The following is a 12,361-nucleotide window of genomic DNA, read 5'->3' as shown; positions in this document are numbered from 1 at the left end:
CAAGTCTCTTTGGCTAAATCATGAGCCGCAGAGTTTAACTCACGGGTTACGTGATAACATTCCCCGTTAGGGAAAGAATTCAGCTTCCTTCTCTTAAAAGCCTAAGAAGATCAAAAAAAAAAGAAGAAGCTAACTTTCCCCATTTGTAATGGAAAAATAAACCTCCTATATATTTGCTTGTAATGACTTCCAGTTGGTTTTGCTTCTAATTAAATGTACTTAATTAATTATATTATAATTGATATAATTAAATATATATTTTGACATGTATGGATTGATATATTTGATAATACTACAAATAAATAAAAGAAATGGTCAACCAAGCATAACAGTACTTGATTGGCCCGATGCGATAAGCCGATAACATTCGTCACCTCTGTCTCTCTCTCTCTACCCCGTGGTCCAGTGTTGCCTGAGAGGCTGAGAGCCCATGGGGCGGAGGCCACGTTAAAGGGGACCCGTGACTGAAAACCAAATTAACATCAACTAATTAAGAGCTTTATACAATAAAATTAGCAGCTTCGTTAATCGTTATCCTCACATGCTGGTGAGAATTTGCGTCGTAACCGTACGTAAAATTTTTGGCATTATATCGTCTTTCGATCGTGATGCCAAAAAATTGCTCAAACACACGATCAACAGTAAGATCATGCTCGAGACAAAAATAGAGAAGCGATTGCACGTTTCTGTGCCGTGCGTCAAAGGCTTACAGCAGGGGGCCGGCCGGAAGGGGTTTTTGTACAAACCATGCGTTGACAAACAAGAGTTTTGTCATGGGATTCACGACATCCATCCATCTCTCACAAATTCAAAACTCACAACTGCATGCAATTTGAAAATCAAATACGGAAATTGCTTGAACATGACACGTAAAACAAGGATTTTAGCTGCGGATTTTGGAACTTACGTGTAGGTCAGTAGGTAGCAAGCAAGCAAGCCTTGTCTAAAATTATATATATATCATTATATGTATGCAAGAAAAAGGATAAAATACAAGAGAAAGAAAACAGGGAAAATTTCAACCTTGGCATATTCATAGCTTGAACATGAGTATATAATTAATGCCGACCGATAATATCCGACTTGAAAAGTCCATTTTGCCCTCGGAAAATAGCTCCAAATTTAATGAAAGTCATGGGTTTCTCTTGAAATTCCACCTCTCCCAAACTGCTTGCTGCCTAAATAATTGCACCAAAAGAGTAGACCATTTCCATTCGATCTTGGCTTTTTTTTTTTTGTTGCTTTTTCCTCCTTCAGCAAGACATAGAGCCAAAAACACAGTACAGTACAATGGAAACAGCAACACAAAAGAGTGAAAACCAAGAACCAAAGACTCTTTCTTTCTCAGTCGTACGTAGTCGTAGCCCATCATCAAGTACACCTTCTCCTTCTTCCATCACAAAAAAGAAGAAAAAGGGCAACACACATCTATATCATAAAAACATACCAATTAAGAAATGGTGAGGAAAATTTGCTAAATATATAAATATATATATATTTATATAGGAAGGAAAAGACGGTATTGGCACTGGTAGAAATTGTGGGGTTTGATCAGTTGTGAAGAGGGTTGGGTCCGGAGGGGACTAGTCGCTTCTCCACACCGTATCTTGGGTCAATCTCATGGTGCTGTGACGGCGACGGTGGCGGGAGGGATCGATATCGGTGGAGTCTTTGAATTTGAAAGCACAAAGAACGTGACCTTTCATGGGAAAGAGAAGCACAAGGATGGCGGTGGTGGTTGCTGCGAGGGTTTCTTGAAAAGCTACTTTCCGCCGTGATATGCATCGTTGGGTTGGAGAGGCGAGAAGAGGCTGACGTGAGAAAGAGGAGGAAGAAAACCACCAACATTAAAAGCCGGCAACCGTTTGTGGAAGGAGAGCTCTTCATGGCTGGGAGAGACGATGGATGAGACGAGAGTGATCTGATAGAGGAAGAGGGATTGTGGGTGGGAGAGAGAGAGAGAGAGATAGTGATAGTAGGGAGAGTTTTAATGCGAAGCAAGAGACACATGAACGAATATAATTGCCGAGAAAATTGGGGTCACCAAAGGCATTGGGTAGTCGGCAATCACCATCGCTAATCAAATGAGTCACGTATATATGTATGTGTAGGATGGCCCCTACTACGCAATTAATTAATAATCTGCTCCTCCTCCACCAGATAATTTTTCTTTTTCTTTTTCTTTTTTTTTTAATTTTTAATTTTTATCCTGGGTAGGTCAAACTCTACAAAAAGGGTGAAACTGGTACACCGTATCATATATAGTAAACGCAAGATGCAAATTTTACAAGATGGATCATGGACTCACATGGAAAACGTTATTCCCCGCCCGTCTGCCGCCCTTTTAAAAAACAATATTGTAACAGAAATAAATTATATATGATAATTAATTAGATAATATTGGACCATGACAAAAAAACCTTGTATATATATATATATATATATATATATAATCAATTTACTTAAATACCCTATATTTCGCACACTCTATCTATCTGCCTTATTTTACTTATATTTTATTTTTATTTTTATGGCCGTTCACATGATACAAGTCCAGCTTGTTTGATGTTTGAGCCCATGGTGGCCTAGGCCCAAAATTGATCCAGTCGGGTGGGTTCCAATTTTGAACTGAGACTTTTTGACAAACTCTCAAATTTATAATGAAAAATAGTGGTGAAAAATTTATTCTACCCTAGGCGTACGTACTATGGGCTCAGGAAAAAAGCTCAAACAACGCAGTGAACCGAACCCCCAACCCTTGGGGGTGCTGAAAAGTTGAGAGAGTCGATAGTCTCTAAACTTCTAACGAGAGAGCTAGGCCAATTTAAGAGCCTTCGACTGATGATGTTACGAGTTTACGACCAGAGGGAAGTGTAATCTATAAGAATAAAGAAAGACAATCGCCCTTTATTCGCTTGCCAATTTAGAATTCGACATTTTAGGATAGATGATTGGTCCCATTACTTGCTATACTTCTACTTCCCTTAGGAGAATAAATATATAAAAAGGGATTGAAACCCTAAGCAAAGGTACATGAGTAATATACCCTTCGTTCTCTTAGCCTATTGTCTTTACAAAAGTTTTCCATTAACTTAAGGATTAGAGTATCTCTCGCCGGCTCAAAAAATAGCAAGTCACCCGTATCTTTTATAGTTATTTGTCTCTTAGCTTATTGTCTTTACAAAAATAGCGGTCAACTGTAACAGCATAAAATTCTAATTAATCATACTCTTATTTTACGGCATCCTTAGAGCACTATTAACAGATTACTTAAAGGTAGGAAAAATCTCAAAAAAACCCACATGCAGCAGATTTTTCTTCCCTTCCCTAAAACAAAGTGAAAGCTACAATGCTACCCAAAATTTAGAGAAACACTTTCCATTATCCTTATAAAAAACCGTGATTATAAAGTGTACTTGAATAAGAAAAAAAAAGTAGTTTGGTTTCCAAAATTTACGAAAAATTTAAGGTAAGCTATTAAGAGTACTCTTCATACATCATAAGTGTCCTAAAGAGTTTACTAACTTGGCAGTCAACCCAATTGTTTTTTTTTTGGGCCAACCTCTCTTATGAGTGGCCCAATTGAACCTCCGAAAATTGTCATACTACATTTAAAGTCTTCAAGGTCGTCACGATGATCGTCAACGTCCGATCTTGTGGTCGGGACACCCAATCCATTCCCGCATGATGGGAAGCTCCGACTTGGAGAGAGTGTACAATTTTTTTGTTTTTTGCTATCGTAACAGTGCTGCATAAAAATGTAAGTATGGTTAACATTACTCAGTGGATCATTAACTTTTTATAGGAATTAAAACATGATTTGAGACAAAGTTCATTGATAAGACAGATTATAAATTCAAAATGTTATATCAATCTCTCATATATATATATATGGTTTTTTCACTAAGCCAATTACTTTTTTTTTTTTTTTTTTTTTTAAATGGTCACAAATATATATTGAATCAGATTTTACAAAAAGTCTTGTAATTTACACAAAAACTCATTTCTAACACCTTCTCTTCTCTAAGTTCTTTCCCACCAAAGTCCATGAACTACTCGTTTGTAATCTATACGATGAAAAGCCCATAAACAAGAGCTTGGCCCAGCGGATAATGCCCAATATTAGGCAAGGAGAGCCCCTCCTATTAGATATGGTGCAAAATTCCACTTTACCGTAAGAGGTAAAAATATCAAATATAATGAAAGTGAAAATACTATATATTTAATTCAAAACAATCTTATGAACTCTTCAATTTATTCTAACCCCAAACACCAACCACAAAATCCCTTGCTCATTTTCGAGCCCTTGAGTCTCCAAAACTAACAAAGACGGTGGCACCAGTAATTTTATTAATGAATATTTTATCAAGAGAAAGAAAAATTATTTAGTGTAAAAAGTTATATTAATTTTTGGTGTTATAAGTTGAATTACTTATTCCTCAAACAAAATGAGATATTATGTTAATAGCCATGGATCATGATAATATCTATGACATAATCCATAGATATTAACATAAACTTTATTTTCAATTCTTTTATTAATCGTCAAAATAAAATATCTCTGTCATAAGCCTATAAGATTAGAAATTTAGAATATCAACAAGAATAAGAATATGAATATGCCTAATTTTATTAATCCAAAAGCAACCCAACTATTCCTTTTACCCACCTGATCTCCAAATCCCACACTTGTTCATCTTCGTCAACCGAAAGAAATCTGAATATGAATCCTCTCGCACCCTTCCTTCTCTTCCTGATCTTCTCTCTCTTTGACCCATCAACCCCATCCCAGGTTTCCCTCTCTGTAACACCCACCACTCTCGCAAGATCCGGAGATCCGATACTCATCCAATGGTCCGGCATCGCCTCGCCCTCCGAGCTCGACTGGCTCGGCATCTACTCGCCCCCGGACTCTCCCCACGATCTCTTCATCGGCTACACTTTCCTGTCGTCTTCCACCACGTGGCGCTCCGGGTCGGGCTCCATTTCTCTCCCTCTAGTCAACCTCCGATCCAACTACTCCTTCCGGATCTTCCACTGGGCCAAGTCTGAGGTCGACCGGAAACGCCACGACCACGATCACAACCCCCTGCCCGGGACGGCCCACTTGCTCGCCGAATCCAAGGGGGTCGGGTTCGCGTCGGGCAGTCGGCCGGAGCAGATCCACCTGGCGTTCACGGACAACGAGGACGAGATTCGGGTGATGTTCGTGACGGGGCGTGGCGGTGACGGGCAGTCCGTGAGGTACGGGGAGAGAAAAGATCGGCTTGATGGCGTGGCGGAAGCACGTGTGGGGAGGTACGAGTTGGAGCACATGTGCGAGTCCCCGGCCAATGCGAGCGTAGGGTGGAGAGACCCTGGATGGATCCATGATGGGGTAATCAGAAAGTTGAAGAAAGGAGTCAGGTATTATTACCAGGTAAATAATTTAGTTGATTATCTCTCTGATTAATCTTAATTAATAAAACATACATACCCATGAACATCATGTTGGTCTATGACAGGTCGGAAGTGACACCGGAGGATGGAGTGCAATCCACAGCTTTGTGTCGCGGAATGAGGACTCTGATGAAACAATAGCTTTCTTGTTCGGCGATATGGGAACGGCGACACCATACTCCACGTTTCTCCGTACGCAAGAGGAAAGCATAGCGACCATGAAATGGATCCTCCGTGACATTGAAGCCCTGGGTGACAAGCCCGCATTTGTCTCACACATCGGGGACATCAGCTATGCAAGAGGATATGCGTGGCTGTGGGATCAATTTTTCACTCAGATTGAACCTGTTGCGTCCAAAGTAGCATACCATGTGTGCATTGGCAATCATGAGTACGACTGGCCTTCACAGCCATGGAGGCCTGATTGGTCTCAGGGGATTTATGGAACAGATGGGGGTGGTGAATGCGGAGTACCCTACAGCCTGAAGTTCCACATGCCTGGAAATTCTTCAGAGCTAACCGGAGCCCGAGCCCCTCCTACGAGGAACCTTTACTACTCATTTGATATGGGGGCAGTACATTTTGTGTACATATCTACAGAGACCAATTTCCTTCCGGGGAGCAGCCAATATAACTTCATAAAGCATGATTTGCAGTCGGTTGATCGAAAAAAGACTCCTTTTGTGGTAGTCCAAGGGCACCGGCCCATGTACACTACAAGTCATGAATACAGAGATGCCCCATTGAGGGAGAGGATGCTCCAGCACTTGGAACCCTTGTTTGTGAAAAACAAGGTGACCCTTGCATTGTGGGGTCATGTCCATAGATACGAGAGGTTTTGTCCAGTGAATAACTTTACCTGTGGAGGCATGGGGCTGAATGGGGAGAACTGGGAGGCATTTCCAGTCCATATTGTGATTGGGATGGCAGGACAAGACTGGCAACCCATCTGGGAACCTAGAGCTGACCACCCAAATGATCCAATCTTCCCACAACCAAACCGCTCTTTGTACCGCGGCGGTGAGTTTGGGTATACTAGATTGGTTGCCACAAAGGAGAAGCTTACGCTTTCTTATGTTGGGAACCATGATGGGGAGGTGCATGATATGGTGGAGATTCTTGCATCCGGACAAGTTCTCAGCGGCGGCGGTGCTGCCGCTGGTGCCATTGATGGCGCTGCTGATGGTGCTCCAGTTCAGTCCACATTCTCACTTTATGTCAAGGGAGCGAGCGTGTTGGTGCTTGGGGCTTTTGTAGGCTATGTTCTTGGTTTCGTTTCACGTGCCAGGAAAGAGGCTGCCTTGAGAAATAGCTGGACTCCCGTGAAGGCCGCCGATGATGTCTGAGCTCTAGATAGTATTGTAAATTTGTAATATGTCTCCTGTATTTCAATGTGTTCGCAATTAGCCATCGAGGCTATAAGCTTATAATTTCGTACGACCTTCAAAAAAATACTTGTATAACTTTTAAGTCTTTGTAAATATGCAATTTTCGGCACATATTTATATGATGATTTAACACATTGTACAAAGGGTTTCATATAGTTGAAGCCCATATACTTTGTCAGATAATTGCGAAGTTATATCCAATGTGACGACTTGAATGTGATCTTTTATTATTATAACCATCTTGTGCCTTTTTGGGCAACTATCATATTACTACTGCTGAATTCTGCCGGAACTTTGAGAAGTGTAGATGCCAAAATGGTAAAAAAGCGAAGGACATAGTTTTCAAACTCAGTCAAGTATTAAATCAACATCTATCCTTAGAGCATGCGATTCTCAAAAGACAAATATTAGTTTAATAGACTGAATTTGTTCTGCTAGCAGGAAAATGTTCAGTTTATATTAAAAGTGCATGGTATTATCTACAACGGGCTGTGCGCCTGTGCCTCACTCATCAGCATCACCAGATCATTCAATCCCTAACTGATGAATACACTTTTTTTAAATTTTTGGTCGTTCAAACCCCCCTTCCTCCCTCTCCAAAACAAAAATATCCAAACCCACTTGGTCGTTGGTACTTGGTAGTTTACTGTTTTATTTACTTTAGTTAAATGTGATATTGGGGGTTTGGCACAGGCAAATACTTGTAAAGGAAACAAGCATAACAAAACCTCAGTAGAATAGGCACACCAACAACATGTACCACGCTAAACGATGAATTGAATTGATTCTTATGGTCAAAGGCAAAAGAAAAAGAACCGAGTATAACATTGTGGTAAAGAAAAAAATAAAAAAAAATCTCATATTATTGCAGCATGAATGGGGGAAGAAAACCAGTTATACCAGTAATGACAGCATCCGATCAAAAGTGGGGGAAACAAATATATGACAATAATTGAAAAATAGAAAAGAACAGTAGGGTGGTAATTGAAGCCTTATCAGCTTTCACTTCCCAAGCAAACGACGTGCACGTTGATTGGCACCTTTCACTCGAGAGCTCAGCTCATCCACATCGTCACCAAGATGATCAAGAGCTTTATTTTGCCTGCAATCACCACATTGAACATTATAAGAGAGGAGAGAGAGAGAGAGACAGCATAATTGTATAAAATGCTAAATAAATGAAAGGAAAGATGATAACAGATGAATTCCTCGAGCAACTTTTCTACACTGCCAAAGAATCTGGTATGGCATGTGATTGTGTAAAGGAAAAAACATAAAGGAATCTATTAATGGTGCCAAGAGAATTGTACTAAGTTCTTTTTTTTTTTTTTTTTGATAATGTAGGAGAACTTTACTCAGATTAATTGTACGTCGCAAACGCATACTGTACAACAATCCTCACCGTTAATCAAATTCCTACAGGTAACTGACCCCACCCGCCAGAACCAATTACTAGGTAACCCAGGAGCTTTCACCCCTGACGGGCTAAGCAGTTTATCCTCATGCCCAGGAGGAAGAATTGTACTAAGTTCTTGAAATAAGATTAACAAGATTTTCATAGCAACTAACTACCTGAATGCCAAAGACTTAATTATGTTATACCACGGCTTTGTTCATTGCATACTACAAAAAAATAAGTTAATTGAGCTAACCCTCTTATACCGTTAGTTAAGGATATTTCATAAAAAGCTTCTATGTAACCATGATTATATGACCAATCATATATCACATTTATTATTTTTTCCCAAATAATTTTATTAGGAACACTTTTAACAAATGAATTTCGGAAGTTCAAATTTTGTAAAGATGAATAAAAATGCTTATATAAAAAAGATGCTATAAATATCCCGAGATAAGCTATACTCAATGCAAAACTTGCATTTGTCACAAATTCATACCAATCGATAGAATCATTTGAATTTTTATGTATTATAACTTGAGTTAACAATTTGGATAATATGTCCAAATCCATTCCTTGTTGATTGAAAGGAATTCCTATGGCCCCAACGAACAAAGTAAATATGCCAAATACAAGCATAGGAAATAGCATAGTAGTATCCGATTCATGGGGATACAAAAAAGTGTTCTTAATACCAAAATGCGTAATAGTAATAAAGGGCCGCCTCATCTTTCTTACATTAATATCAATTGGATACGTCTTCTTCAACAAAAAAGAAATCCTTTCATTATTATTATTCATTGTTAATAAAGATAATAAACGAAATCTTTTTTGAATTCTTTTTTTCCCTTCTATATCTTTACCCCATAGAGATATTGAATAAAACGAGTTATTTGTTTTGCCGCTGTAATTTTGAAAATGAACATTTAAATATCCTTCAAAAGTAAGTAAATAGATCCAAAACATATAAAATGCAGTTAATAAACATTGGCCTTAGGAATGTTTATTATAATTTTTCTTAAAAACATTGGATAAAATGCAGAGATATTGAATAAAATGCAGTTAATGCAGTTCATAATTTTTTTTTCCTCATAAGAAAAGAGGGAAATCTTCTCAATAAACAGCCTTAGGAACACAGCAGTATGGCTAGCTTTGGTGTTCAGCATTACTGGTTTTTCTAAAAACATTGGCCCCTATTGCTTCACTCAACACAAGCAAAAAATTGTCACTTCTAAAGATAGATTGTCAAACAAAAAGGAAAGGAAAGGAAATATGTAATGACTACAAGATGGAAACATGTAATTTGGACATGATCGGATCAACACTGACCTGTTAATTTCGCCTCCCATGTCAACTGCCATATTTTTCAAATCACCCAAGAGATTACTTAGATCTGAAAGTGCATCGTCTTGCTTTGCCTTCTCGACCTGGTTTTGGTGAGCCCATATCAATAAATCCAAAAGCAAATGTTGCTACATTCATATATACCTAATCAAGAATCACAAGCACGAACCTCAACTTTCTGCAAGGCATTTGTTGGTTCAGGAGGAGGTGTTCGAGAAGCTGACCGTCCTCTGGGTGCAGGAGGAGCAAAACCCAATTTCCCCCTCATCTCTGAGTGGTTTTCGCTTCTTTTGGATGAATTATCTGTTCAGCCAACATAATAAATATAAAACGATCCCAGTCACTATGCCCCATGATAATAAGAAGCAAACTAATTTTGTTAGGACTAAAACCTGCAGTAATTATAGGCCCAGTAATTTCCCGAGTCTTCTTTGGCTTCCAAGTCTTAGAGAACATGCCACCAAGGTTATTTAAAAGCTTCTCACCCTGATATTAAGAAGGCATTATAAAAAAATATGTGAGGCACTTGAAAAGAAAAAAATAATCAAGAAAAAAAAAATACCAGCTTCAGGAATGGAATAAGCAAAAGGTTACTAGAAGAAAGAAAAAAATCCAAAGAAAGAGAGACATAACCGGGTGGCAATCCACTTTTAGGTAATGAGTGAGAAATTAATACACTAATTTTGGACAGGAAATTTTAAAAATTGGGTCTTAATGATTATCAGATTGCAACTGAAGGTGGCAATGAGATGGCAATGGTTCGACTGAATTCAGGCTGGTTAACCATCTCCAAAACTGACACCAATTTGTATGTGAACACTATACTGAAATTTCAATTGAAGTTCTAATATGTTTAATCATAACTGAACAGTGTGTTCAGGTAGAATACGGTCAATTTGGTCTGAAAACCTACCCGTTCCACTATAGTTGCCTCATGAAACTCAGGTTAAACTATATCAGTTCTAATTTGGCACGTAAAGATCTTCATGGTCACGTTTTGAAGATACCTAAGTAGCAAAACTGAATAAAAAGATAAATTTGAGTTATACTGGAGCTTTTTATGGTGTGCCATGTGGAACTCAGATTTTTTTTTTGAAGTATTACGATTCTATTGAAAGAAAAAACGAAGGGCTGTAGTAAGTGGGCCTGAAAGATTATAAAAACCAACAGTATAATTCATATGCATTCCTTACAAAGCTTAAACACTTTAATATGCATACCAACTTCATAGTTAAGCTTCTTTGAATAGTAATTGTATTCTGCTGGCTTTCCTACCAAAGAGAATCCAGTGACGTGAAAATTATGACACATTCTACAAAATTCTAGGAAAATTTGCACGTATTCACTAGGAGCTCCTGCATAAAGTTATATACCAGTGCATTCTGGATAATTTTTCGTTTTTTCCTATGTAGTTCATCCCTGATTCTATTGCAGAAGCCTAAAATGCGCAAAGATTTTACAAGTGCTGGGCCTCAGATTATAAAAGTTCTAGCACCTTCAAGAAATTAAAATAAACCTAGATGAACATGTTATTTGAAATAGAAAAATCAAAGAGGGGCAGGATGTCAAAAAGGTTCCATCGTATTAATTTGAACATCGCAGTCCATTCCCTAGGTTGCACACTTGCACATCCATTTCTCATGAGCAAGAATATAAATGAGCTTACCCGACTCAAATCCCTCTCCGTATCAGAAGCCATCATGTGGGTCCTTGTAATTTGCTCACCCTGGTGATGCAACATTTCAAGGGTCCTTGTACCATCCTCTCTGATGTCCTCTGCAATCTTCAGGCAATTGTTAACCGTATTTGTTGTCTCCTCAGCCTTGTACATAGCATAATTCTCCAGTTCTTGCACACTCTGGTTCTGTAATCCTCCTGAGTCATGAAAATCATTCTTGTACCTGTTTCTTGCCACTGCATAACCAGAGTATGAGGATGACGAAGAAGATGCCTCTCTTCTCCCATCATCACCATCATCAAAAGGGTTGGTATTGAAATTTGGGGTCACCAGCACAGGTTCTGAAGCAGTTCGTCTTGCAGGCTTAAAAGTTTGCTTGGTATCAGATTCAGTATCTGAATCAAAAGGGTTAGAACTAGAAGAAACTGGAAACCCAGGATCCACTGATTTCTGCTTAGAAATCTTATTTGCAGGTGATTTCAAAAATCCAAACATTTTGGCAAGAAATCGAGATTCCTATATATCAACACAAATGATGTTGGGTCCAAAGTCTCTAAACCGAAAAAATCTGTGTGATGATTTGATGCTTGCACCTAAAAACATAAACAATGTCGATTAGTAAGAATGGTATGAATCTGTTTGATCATTCATCTGTGGTTAACAATGTCAATTAGTAATAATTGTGTCATAGAATTCATTTTTTTTCAATGTTAGAATTGCACATCGTCAAAAGAAAATGCAAAAGATCTCTAATGGCACACATGACACAGCTTGGTGTGACACCCAGGAAGCGATCACAAATCTTTACTTGAATCATTTTTTTCTGTGATAAGTCAAGTAAACATTTTGCTAATAAAGAGAGAAATCTCGGGTATACAGGACGCATACAGAGAATTTCATAAATTTTCACTCAAATCATGTCGAATAAAAAGCGTTAAAACATGAACAGCTATAAAATTTGATCTTTTTAAAGACAAGATCTAGCAACAGAAGAGATACAAAGCAACTTGAATCAATAACTTTTATGCTAAACAAGTTTTATCAAATTAAAGCCATAGAGCAATCATGAATGGTTTATAAGCAAAGATACAGGTTTAGAAATAAAGCCTAAGC

At 38.4% G+C, this 12,361-nt stretch overlaps 2 protein-coding genes across 2 annotated transcripts in view; one reads left to right on the top strand and one right to left on the bottom strand.

Annotated features, from left to right (window-relative positions):
* The first annotated feature begins 4,596 nt into the window (after nt 1-4,596).
* On the top strand, nt 4,597-6,952 carry LOC132179425 (probable inactive purple acid phosphatase 9). Its single transcript, XM_059592154.1, has 2 exons — nt 4,597-5,419; nt 5,505-6,952. The coding sequence occupies exons 1-2, from the start codon at nt 4,724-4,726 to the stop codon at nt 6,783-6,785; spliced, it is 1,977 nt and encodes a 658-aa protein (XP_059448137.1). The 5' UTR covers nt 4,597-4,723; the 3' UTR covers nt 6,786-6,952.
* Nucleotides 6,953-7,665: 713 nt separating this feature from the next.
* The window catches only part of LOC132178911 (putative SNAP25 homologous protein SNAP30), a 4,949-nt gene continuing 253 nt past the window's right edge, over nt 7,666-12,361 (bottom strand). The window contains exons 2-6 of the mRNA XM_059591492.1: nt 11,237-11,841; nt 9,963-10,056; nt 9,740-9,873; nt 9,556-9,653; nt 7,666-7,929 (exon numbers count right to left, since the gene is read on the bottom strand). Of these exons, the coding sequence (XP_059447475.1) occupies nt 7,830-7,929; nt 9,556-9,653; nt 9,740-9,873; nt 9,963-10,056; nt 11,237-11,743 (933 nt within the window). The 5' untranslated portion in view covers nt 11,744-11,841 and the 3' untranslated portion in view covers nt 7,666-7,829. The remainder of the gene's footprint in view (nt 7,930-9,555; nt 9,654-9,739; nt 9,874-9,962; nt 10,057-11,236; nt 11,842-12,361) is intronic.

Source organism: Corylus avellana, chromosome ca4, assembly GCF_901000735.1.
Source record: "Corylus avellana chromosome ca4, CavTom2PMs-1.0".
Taxonomy (NCBI): Eukaryota; Viridiplantae; Streptophyta; class Magnoliopsida; order Fagales; family Betulaceae; genus Corylus; species Corylus avellana.
Note: the sequence above shows the minus strand (reverse complement) of the source record. Positions and strands in the feature narration are given on the sequence as shown.

What these genes read in the sequence shown, in the direction of transcription:
- LOC132179425 (XM_059592154.1), top strand. Translation starts at nt 4,724, where the DNA reads ATGAATCCTCTCGCACCCTTCCTTCTCTTCCTGATCTTCTCTCTCTTT. An exon ending in GAGTCAGGTATTATTACCAG is followed by an intron (nt 5,420 to 5,504) that starts GTAAATAATTTA and finishes GGTCTATGACAG; the next exon opens with GTCGGAAGTGACACCGGAGG.